Source organism: Neopelma chrysocephalum, unplaced genomic scaffold (genome assembly GCF_003984885.1).
Source record: "Neopelma chrysocephalum unplaced genomic scaffold, ASM398488v2 Primary Assembly neopelma1_59, whole genome shotgun sequence".
Lineage (NCBI taxonomy): Eukaryota > Metazoa > Chordata > Aves > Passeriformes > Pipridae > Neopelma > Neopelma chrysocephalum.
This window is the reverse complement of record NW_020897714.1, coordinates 23,501,009-23,512,119: the sequence shown is the minus strand read 5'-3', so window position 1 is coordinate 23,512,119 and position 11,111 is coordinate 23,501,009. Positions and strand designations below refer to the sequence as shown.

The 11,111-nt window shown below is 37.3% G+C and overlaps 1 protein-coding gene across 1 annotated transcript; it reads left to right on the top strand.

Moving 5' to 3' along the window:
- The first annotated feature begins 3,096 nt into the window (after positions 1–3,096).
- Positions 3,097–10,052, top strand: SPIC (Spi-C transcription factor). The gene is made up of 5 exons (XM_027680848.1): positions 3,097–3,115; positions 3,740–3,833; positions 5,240–5,352; positions 6,256–6,364; positions 9,625–10,052. Exons 1-5 carry the CDS (start codon positions 3,113–3,115, stop codon positions 10,050–10,052), a joined length of 747 nt encoding a protein of 248 aa, XP_027536649.1. The 5' UTR covers positions 3,097–3,112.
- Positions 10,053–11,111: the final 1,059 nt, after the last annotated feature.

Sequence of the window (11,111 nt, the reverse complement as noted above, 5' to 3'; positions counted from 1 at the left end):
TGTGGCTGCTCAGTTATGGAGCACGTCCAACTCCTCTGACCTTGTTATCCCCTCATTCCCTTGTTTCTATCTCTATCGCCTGGTTCTCTTGTTCCCTCCTTGTCCCCTCTCATGTTCCCTCACAGGTTTGTCTCTTCCCATTTGGCATTTTCTGCCCTTTCTTGAGTGTGTTTTCACAGAGGCCACACACATGTGGCTGATGTGCTCCACTTTAGCACGTGGTGGGTCCGTTGCAGAGCCAGTTGGAATTGGCTGTGACCAGCACAAGAGAGCCCTGACCTTCCTCCTCCACTGGGGCTATCCCTGCAGTTTCATGACCAGGATGAGTGAGGAGCATAGGAGGTCAGGACATTCACTGTCCAACTTCAGGTAGAGATGTAGGAGTAAGCAGGTCAGATTGTATCATCAGAGGGCCTATTTGGACATAATTTATCAGAAAGGAACCCAGGAGGAATCTTGAAGCTCATTCATAATTTTAAATTCAATACATATTTCTACTTCAAGAAAGAACTGAACCATGACATTTGTGTTTTTCCATGTCGCAGACTGAAGTTAACTATATGTGGAAAGGAAGTTAATTGTGTAATTGTATTTCGGCCTGAAATCCAGTACTGGGTCACAATTCGATATTTTAAAATTAATTTTCCTTTATAAGTCCAAGTCACACCTGAGAAGTGGTGCAAAATAGAACTTGAAGTCCAAAAGAAAAAAACCCCCATGTATCAACCTATTTCACACACACACAAAAAGATATTCTGAAACTTTGCGGTGCAAGTTTTGAAAAGGCAGCTTGCATTTGAAAACAGCAAAATGGTTGCTGCTAACCTTGGCTTCAAATTGCTTTCAATGCGTTTTCATAACCAGGCTAGTTCTTGACTAGGTTCTTTGTTGAGGGAGTATAGATAAATAATGTAAGAGATAATTAGTGTTTTACAGCAGCTAATGGCAAATGCTGAGGAAATTTTGCAAAATGTGCCTCTGAAAGACTTGGCTGGAAAGAGCTATGGCACATATTAGATTATATCAGCAATAAGAAGTTTTGTACTGAAAAACACAGAGTTCTCTTTCTGTAGGATGCAACATCATGTCTTAGAGCTGCTCAGAAAGTGTTTGGCAAATCAGTGACTACAGCTTGTCTGAACCTGTGCTGAATGCTTTAGTCGATGCTTTAGATCTGGGCTTGGGCTACAAACACGAGCTTTGAAGAAGAATTCTGAAATTCCTTCAAACTCTTATTTTGAGGTCTAGTTTGAGCCAACAAGGAGGTTCCCATAAAACCTCTAAGTCCACTGCAGTCTGTATGGGACAGAGGGATGTAGGTTTTTGCCCTGGATTCACCATACTACCATACCAGAGACAGATTTGTTAGGAGGTGCCATAGCCAAAAGAAATCTCTCCCAGTGCTTAAAACCTGCATGTTTTGGACCATAGTTAAAACATTTAGTTTTGTTTATAACAGTATAAATCACCCTCTTTAGAGAAAAAAGAAGGGCCAAGCTAGCAGTTTACTATACCTATACTCTCAAAAAAATCCCTGGCCAAAACACTTCCCTAAAATCAGCTATTTAATGCAGCCCCTTTGCCAGCTCATTGCTGTGGGAACTCAGTCCTTCATTTATTTATGAAACCAGACAGATTCTTGTCTTGTGTGTGGAATTGAAATTCTAGGTAAGTGTTCAGAATTATTTTTAAGCTTATTTAAGTTGAGATTTTTCTTTTTTTGAACAAATTCAGTGGTGTAAATGGTATACCCATTCAACAGTACCTTCCAATACTTGTACATTTTAGGTTTTGAAAAGCCTTGTCAGTGACTGTAGATGTTCTGTCAAGGTTTACCAGGTATTGGTTTGGAATCTGAGTTAGACAAAATGAATTTAAGGAAAGTGAATTACTTAAGATTATGGGGAAACTATGTGGGGGCCTTTACAAAGCAGATTCCTGTCTTTAATTTCTACAGTCCTATAGCCCAAAAATCTGTGGCCACCATGGGAGCTAAATGATTAATGTGGCCAGTTTTGGTTTCAGAATGAAATTAGATCAGTTCATTGAAATACTTGTTGCGCTGAAGTAAAAGAGAAAAATCCCATCAATGTCAGTGAGATTAATTTACTGAATCACTAGCATTTCACCATTTATGCTTGGTGTTGTCAAGATTTAAAAAAACTTGCATATTTCAACAGTGCACTATAACATACTTACCTGAGGGATAATTGCCACATTAGAACATTCATGGTTAGTCTTGGATAAAATTCTTCCTTAGTAATATTTATATATCCTGTCTCTCCTTCGTATTTTAAAACATAACACAAAATAATCAAATATTTAATGAGTAAAATACTGATATATTGATTATTATATTTACAATTTTGAAAAATAATGTAAATTGTAACAGGGGAAAAAATCTGCATAGCAACAAAACCTGATTATTGTTTTCTGTAACAAATATAAATTAAAAAAAAGGTACTAGGGATATGTTACTGGGTAATGTTGTATATAAAGTATAATCCATGTTAAACTGGCTGAAAATGTGTCTATTGACACTGTTTATTAAAAAATCAAATTTGCTTCTGGAACTCACAGTTAGTCTGAGTGTTTGTGTATGTTCATATACAGTCATATGCTAGTCTGCATTAGGAAAAAAACTAAGTTTATTTCAACTGGCCGTGAATCAAAGGGACTTAAACACTTGCATTTAGTGCTGGTCAGTATTTTCTTTGGGAAGTTAGTAGTTATGCTAAGTAAGACTCAATGTCAACAACAACACATTTTCACTTCTTAATGTCTTTAAAAAATGTATTTAAATTGATGTGGATAATAATTAAAAAGTTACAGTTTTGATGAAACTGGAAGATTAGTTACAAAAACTACTATTAATTTTAAAAAATCAAAATACAATGTCACAAACATTTAATTTAATTGAAATGCTACCTTCTAAAAATTAATCCCTTTTATCTGTTTTATTAAAAATATTTTACCTCGTAATGGGAAATAGTACTGAGTTGTTTCATTTAGTTGGTTTTATTTATATTCAGAGGATTATTTTTTGTTTTGAAACATACCATTTAAAAATATTGTTTATTTTCAACAGGATTCAAGTTTTGATATCTAAATAATGGTAAGTCTACGATACCTTTATTCTTTTTCATTATTGAGTGTTTCAAATACTACTGTAGACTCTTAGTCAAACTCAAATATGGGGGGATTTTTTAGCTTTTTAGAACAAGGTGCTCTAAAATTATAATAAACTGTTTTGTGAAAATCGACATTTAGTTTCCTGTACTGGCATAGTGTAGCATTTTCTCTGTATAACTGCTTCAGAAATTATACGTAATAATTTTTGTCATGTCAATGTTATTGAATGATAGCTTTGGCTTAATAGATCATGCTAGACAATTGATACATACATTTCTGTATTACAGACTATAAAACTCTCAGGCAGTATTAACACCCTGTATGTAAACTTCTGTTACAAAGTAAGGAAATTAACCTTGAAACATTTGACCAAGTGAGTAATGTTACCCATGTGAGTTGTCCCACTGACCTCAAACAGACTTCTCAAAGGAGTGAGAACTTTCTCATAATAGTAAGAAATTATGATAATGCCTCAGTGCCTGCAAAATGCCTGTTCCAGGAGGATGTGTATTCTATACAAGCACTGTATTTGGGATTTGCTGATTGACAGTGCTGAAAGAACCAACCTGGTTTTTTCTGGTTCCTGAACAGAAAATTGTTCTTGCAGAGTTTTCCTGACCAAGATGTCCTGGGCCAGGCTTTTGAAGATGCATTAGAAGTGCTGCAGCAGCACTCTGACAGAGAAATGCAGTATTCACAAGGTAAAAAAGACCCTTATTCCACTTCATTTTCCACTTCCTATTTTTACAGGAAAGTAACTCTTAAAACATATAGGTAGGAGAATAATTTTGAGTGGACTGATGGATAGCAGAGGGATGCTCTGGGAGGATGAAAAGGAGGAAGACTATTTGGAGGGTTTCCACCCCTCTATTAGTACTACCCAGTGTGGTGAGTATCTTCCAGGACACAGCACAGGGAAACTGTTGGCCTAGCCATCTCTACCTGCCCCCTACTACTAGCCCAGGTGCATTGAGATCAGATTTCCTATAATCAGAGGATGCTTTAACTTAAAAATGCCCTTCTGCTATGCTATGAATAAACTCATGTAACAATGAACTCCAAAGCAAAAAAAAACCAACCAGAATCAAAGAAAACCAACCAGCAGGTAAAATTAATTAATTTCCACATTCAACTTTTTTACATTAATATATAAATTTTAAATACTTTTATTCGGGAATGATAGTTTGAGTCTGGATAATTATTTTCCTTGGCTTCAAGAGTTTTATACCTTAGAAAATTTAAAGTGCAATAAAGATGTAAATTTCAGTTCCAGTTCTGGCAAGGTTTTGGCAGTTAAATTGCTATAAAATTTAAAATCTCTGTTTGGTGTTTTCACATTGTAAACAGAAATGGAAGGAAAGGAAAATAGGAGGCTGCATCACAAACTCTCTAAGTCTGTAACAAAATATCTCCTGTTTTGTGTGAAATGCATTTCATACAAGGAAGTTTATTTACATATTATCTATTATAAACCGAAATGTAAAGAAGACTGATAGGTCTGTATCTTCAGCTGTTACTAAGAAATTTTTGGCTCCACTGCCCTGGTAATTTATACATGTTGAAGGGCTCACTATATGTAATTACTTGCAATGTTCTTGCCTGTATCTGTTGTTAGGGCCATTGGAGTTATATATTGTTAGAATGTCCTGCAGCTTCACCCACATTTCCACTTGCAATTGATGTACTCATCCCCTCCAAAATCTTCTTTTGACCATCTGCAGAGTGTAACTTTTTCCAAGTGTATTTAGTCCAGTGTTCTCTGCTTCTTTTAAACATCCTAAGTGCTGAGGTTCCTTCCATGACATTCTTTCAGGCACTGCAGATGCTCTGATGCTGCTTTACTTCATTCACGATTGGAGACTCTGACTTGCATTGTCCTGATGGCCTGCAGAACTGCATGACAGTCCCTTTTCCTTTTTACATGTATTATAAGTCTCTAATTATCCAATTCATTATGTTTGGTTATCTGTTTGCCTTCTGTTTTGTAGTAAACAAACTATTTCATCATGCTATGAAATATCTGACATTTTATTTAAAAAAAATTGCTTTTTCCCTTCTTCTTTCCCTTTAACTCACTTGGTTTTTGCTCCCTCCTCCTAATTATCAGGTTATAAAAATTGCCTTACTGTGATCAACCATCACCACCACCTCCGATCAAGTCCCAGTTACTGTGTGGCACCGTCTACGGAGGAGCAAGGGTATAGCTGGAGGAATGTGATTGTAAGTGAACTCATTACCAATAATAGTCAGACATAACTGGAATATTGGTTGCTCATTTGTGCTTCCTGAAACAAATCTTTATGCTAACACTAACAGGAATTTGGTCTAGTCAGGCGTGATTCAGATGAAACTTCCCTGGGAAATATTTGAAAAACATGATTAATAGTATATTTTTAGGAGTCATCTTTGCCTCTGGTGCTCTTCTGTGGTTCATCATGTCACATGACAACTAACAAACAAACCTTCTAGTATGACAGGGAAAAGGACTTCTTAGTATTACCTGGGAACAGGCAGAGAAAAACAAATTCCAACCTCAGCATATCTTCTGCCACTGTGAAAAAATACCACAACTTTGGTTTCTCCAACAGCTGTTTGCTTTAAAAGTTCTGGAAAGACCATGATTATCAGGACTCTGAGCTCAGCTTCAGCTAATAGAGTCCATATTCATTTTTAAAAACACTGGGAGTGTGGCCTCCAGGAGTGATGGAAAATGCAGGGGAAATAATAGATTCCACAAAAGCCCATTTTCAACCAGCAGATTAGCGACAACATGACACAAGAACTACAGAGTCTGTTGGGGACACCGTCCAGGTGGCCCTTGTCTTTTACGAACTCTGGAAACTGTTCCTCCTCTGCTTCCAGCAGAAGGGTTAAAAGTTCAGAGTGGGGCAATAATGCTGTTTTCCTTTTTGGTTTCTCCTCCGATGGGCAGATCTTGCCCCTGGACATAAATTAGTGCTGCTTTTTACTGGTAAACCTGCCTTCCTGGCTGAGAAAATTCTTCTGTGGATGAGGTGATGAGAGGTTGCATTTTGAAGGCTTCAGGCAATTAATTACCACAAGTTTCTTTTTCTTTTGAGAATGTACTCTATTAGTAACCTTTTGTTGTCTTAATTCTTGAAGAACAGTGCAGTGGATTTTTATGCAGATGAGACTGTCTACCATACACTGCAGAATACTCCAGAAAGTCAAGTGATGCATGCTGCTGGTGGCCAGCCAAAACCAGGGAAAGGTCTGTAAAAAGATAATATTTTTAACATTATGTTACTTCAAAAATCTGTTGGCAAATCATGTTTTCTCCTTTTCTTAATTTTTTTTTCACTTTCAACAGGAAAAAGTAAATTAACATTTAATAGTTCCCATCTGCTAAATCTTATAAGATTTGATAAATCTATTATTAACTTATTCTGTCCTTGTTTAGTACCTGGAAAAACAAACTAGGGATTTTTTCACTCCAAATCATCTAGAATGAAGTCTGATGCAGAAAAATAAACTTATCTATCAATAACATTGTTATGGACTTACACAACTTATTTTATTTTATGCGATTCAACAAGCAGTGATCTTCTTGGAAGTTTTTTACATACATGAATATTTTTGCACCTGACTTATGACTGCCTTTGTTTACTTTTCAAACTACCTTTTAGCTTTTGTCTTTTCCAGTGTGCATTTTTATAGCTATTTTTCTGCTCCTTTCGGTTGACTTTACTTGAATGGATATCTATGGATATCTATTTTACAAAGAATGTGCTGGGTGACATTAGTCGTTACTTGCCTTTTTTTTTTTCTGTGGGACACAGCATCCTTTCTATGACTGCTAGATGAGATTTCCACAGCTTCCACTCTGAGCTGTTGCACCTACTTTTCGGTAGCTTCCTGGTTCAGCCGGTTTTTGAAATCCCCTTCTCTCAACACTAACCACAGAGTGTCAGTTTTTGGTATTGTCTCTTCCCATTGATGCTGAACACTGTGGTCTCTGTTGCTTAATAGCTACTACTACTACTCCTACTACTACCACCACTACTACTGTTACTACCACACTCTTTGGGACGATGGGAAGACTAGCCTCTTTTTTTAAACTCTCTACTTCAGATATCTGAAATTCACCATTGCAAATGAGAACATTTCAATCCAGAAATTTTGCTTTTCTAAGTCTTACCCAGTGTTGCACTGGGGAATTTTCCATGTCAATATCTGATTTCACCTTCAGTTGTTACTGCTGTGTTAGACTTCATTTCCTATCTCCTATTTCTTTTCCTATTTCTGTTGGCAATCTTTCCCAGAAGGCAATGCTGCAGAAATTATTAGAGTAACTAACTATTCTTATGGGGTTATTTTGTGGCCTCTTATGGGTTTCTTTGTGTCCATGGTGATATTCCTGCCAGAAACTGTGATTTGGGGGACTATTTCCACTATACCTAAATAAATGTAGTCCTCTTAGTTTCTTACTGACACATGAGAAGTTTTCTGTATGCTAGCAAGTAGTGTGGCCCTCTAGGAATAGATCTGTAGATGAAACAGTCAGTACCGATGGCCCAAATCCTGTGCTTAAAGTGTTTCACAAAGTTTTATTTAGGGCAATCTCTAGGCTGGCCACAAATTCTGAAAGCTGCACTGACTTAGATATGCTTCTGGAAAGCATACCTTTTGGGTTAGGTTTCTTCTGAAAAGAGTCCAGTTCATGCACATCAAGACCATTCTGTGAGTGGAGGCATTCAAGGGAGGTACTTCAGAAATGTGTTTGAATTAGTCACATTCTCCCCAAGAGAATTAGGCTGCTTCAGGACAATTCAGCACAGAAATTTAATGGAGATGCTCTGAAATACCTTCTGGAGGAATCTGCTTCTCTCCAGTCATCACATAAGAAACCTGCAGCCACTCCCCTGCTAGCCTAGACTGATGTTTAGGGCCTGGTATTAAACAGCACTAGCTTATGCAATGAGGTGCAGAACACAGGTCTGTAACCCCAGCTCAAACTGTTGCCCTCTCCAACCAAGACATCAACTAGAGTCAATGTGTCTAGAAATGAAAGCTTGGGCAGAAATGACAGTTGAACTTAAGAGGGCAGAGAGCATGAAATCAGATGCTGCTGTAGATATGGCTACGCTATCCTTTTCACACAGAAATTCAGTCCACAGTAGTCTGTGGATTTTCCTCTGATCTTATTTGTTCTACCATAGGTTTATAGGATAATTAAGGTTAGAGAGGACTTAAGAAGCTCACCTACTAAGAATTGCCTACTGTGACCAAGCTTTTAAGCTTCTTGTCTCGATAATATTGTATGTATTTCTACTAGCACATGTACTTCCAGTCACAGGCCAATTTTTATTTAGATAATGAAACTTTATTAATTTTTTGGAAAGTACCTCTGATTTCAGGCTCCTCTTCTTCCCAGTCCGACTGTTACTTCTCCCCTCTTTCCTTATCACCAGATACAGAATTACTGTCATCCCTGACAGATGTCTTTGACCTCAGTGTTCCTTAGCAACTGTTACTTTTCCCCTGTTCCTAGTTTAAAATAGCCACACAAGACAAGACTTTATGAACTTTAGGTGCAGCTGCTTGTTTGCACTTTGGTTAAAGTGGAAGATGTCCTTCTGCATAGATTCTCCTTTCTGCAAAATGTTCCTCTTTGTCTCATAATCTTAAATTCTTCCTCCTTACAGCAGTTTCTTGATCACCCTTGGCTTTGTGAAAGGAACTAGAAATACTTGAGAGAGGAGGATCCACAGGATCTAACTGAAACTAAATAAGCCTCACTAGTAAACTTAAGTTTGAAAACTGAGCCTGTGGAGAGAAAAACTTAGTTACTAAGCCTGCTTTATCCTGCATGGGAATGCAAGTTGACATTCCTGCAGATTTAAAAAAAATTACAGAGTACCCGAAGGTCTAGCTCCTTTTTGACTACCTGAGATTTCTGCTTAAAAACTAGCCTGCTTTTCCTGCTCACCCACTCACCGTTTCTTATATCAAAGACTACCTTGCATCCCCAAAACATTCCTGAACCAAACCTGACAAAACTAAGCCATCTCAAAATCTTGCAGTTTTGAATAAACAGGGAAACCTTTCATTCAAAAACATTCTGATTGGCTCTCCAGAACCTCTTTCCCACCCTGTCTGATGCTGTAATTTCCTAGTGTGTGTTCCTTCACCGTGCATCTGCACAGCATGTGTCTGAAGACTGCTGAAAGTGGCTTCTGAGACCTATCATACAGTGAAGTCACCAGATATTTGTCATGATCCCCAAATAACCTGCTCTTGAAACTCTAATGACCAAATCCCTTTCTGTCACCACATGTTTCAGAATAATGATCCCATTTGCTGTCACTGGTCTTCCATTGAATAGTTTATACTGATCTTTTAATTTGGGACAGGGTAATAGGTTAAGCTATGTTTTCGCCTGTAAAATCCTTTCCAGGAAAAAGGCAACTGCTCATCCTTTAAAACAAGCATGAGTTCTGTTCTGACCTTTTGTATTTTATTTCTTTATAGGTAGAAAAAAACTTCGACTGTTCGAATACCTCCATGAGTCTCTGTATGATCCAGCTATGGCAAACTGCATCCAATGGGTGGATAAGCCAAATGGTGTCTTCCAGTTTGTCTCCAAAAACAAGGAGAAACTTGCAGAACTGTGGGGAGAAAGAAAGGGAAACCGCAAGATCATGACATATCAGAAGATGGCCAGAGCACTGAGGAATTATGGAAGAACAGGTGAAATAATTAAAATTCGTAGGAAGCTGACATACCAGTTCAGTGCTGTTGTTCTAAAGAGACTTGCTCCATCTTATTTCTTAGGAAAAGAAACAGTTTATCATCCCTACATTCAGTCTAATCAAGAATATCAGTATGCAGATGACTGGACCAGTTACAATAATTACATGTACAACAATGGTTATGCATTGCAGCATTCTAACAGCTAGACTTATCCTTCACATAAACAAGTCTTTGTTATCCAGCTATACTTTCCAGCACAGAAACTCTTCTCTTTACACAGCTTTTCTTTTAAGATATCATACATGATACATGAAGAGGAGGGTTTAAAAAATTATGTTTGCCTAGTTTTGTTCCTTTTGAAGTTAATAATATACAGTCATTGAATGTTGAAGAAAACCAGCAGCTGTGGGACATATTCTGTTCTCCATGACGTTAATCAAAGGAATTACTATAGTTTCAAGATGGTATATCCAAGATTAGGATCAAGGCTTTTATCTGTTTGTGGACACCAAAGATCCCATCCTGAAAACACTCATCAGAAGTTTTATGCATATTTCCAATCATAATTTAGAAGATGTTTTGCCATAGTTGCTGCACACCCTAAACTAGAAAAGGAACAGGTTTACCAACTGCATGAAGCTACTGTCTACTTTTTTCATCAATGTTCTTTATTAAAAGACATTTTCTGAGTGAATGCCTGGCTGAACAATAGAGTCAACAGGACGGTGCACCTGTTGACCAAGTTTTTAATCCCTAATCACTTAAATTAACATATTCTAACACAGATCTTTGTGTAGTACTAGGATTACCAGGTGCACATTTCACTGTTGGCAGTGGATTCATTGGGAGAGTTAGTAAAGGATTGTGCTTTTCATGAAGTTATTTGCAGTTCTTCCCCCACTAATATGAGAAGCTCCACTTTTAAGCAGCAGTTCTGTACTCACCTAACAAACACAGCTTTGTCATGTATTTTAGGAGTTATAACTTTATACATATAGATACAATTTTACTTCTCCAGCTCTTTTCCTACATGGGAATGTAGCTGAAAGGCTCAGTGATTTTACAGTCTCTTCATGGGGAAGAAGAACTACATTTAGGTAAAAATAGAGTAGTAACCACTTATTCCGGGAGAACACCTATAAATCTACTTTTTCTCATACTTCTGTTACCTGATCAACTTGTATCATCGTATCAGTTGTCTGTTGTGCTAAGATATTTCCATTCAACCGTGTTCAATTCCAAGTTCTGCATTTTGCTTCAAATAA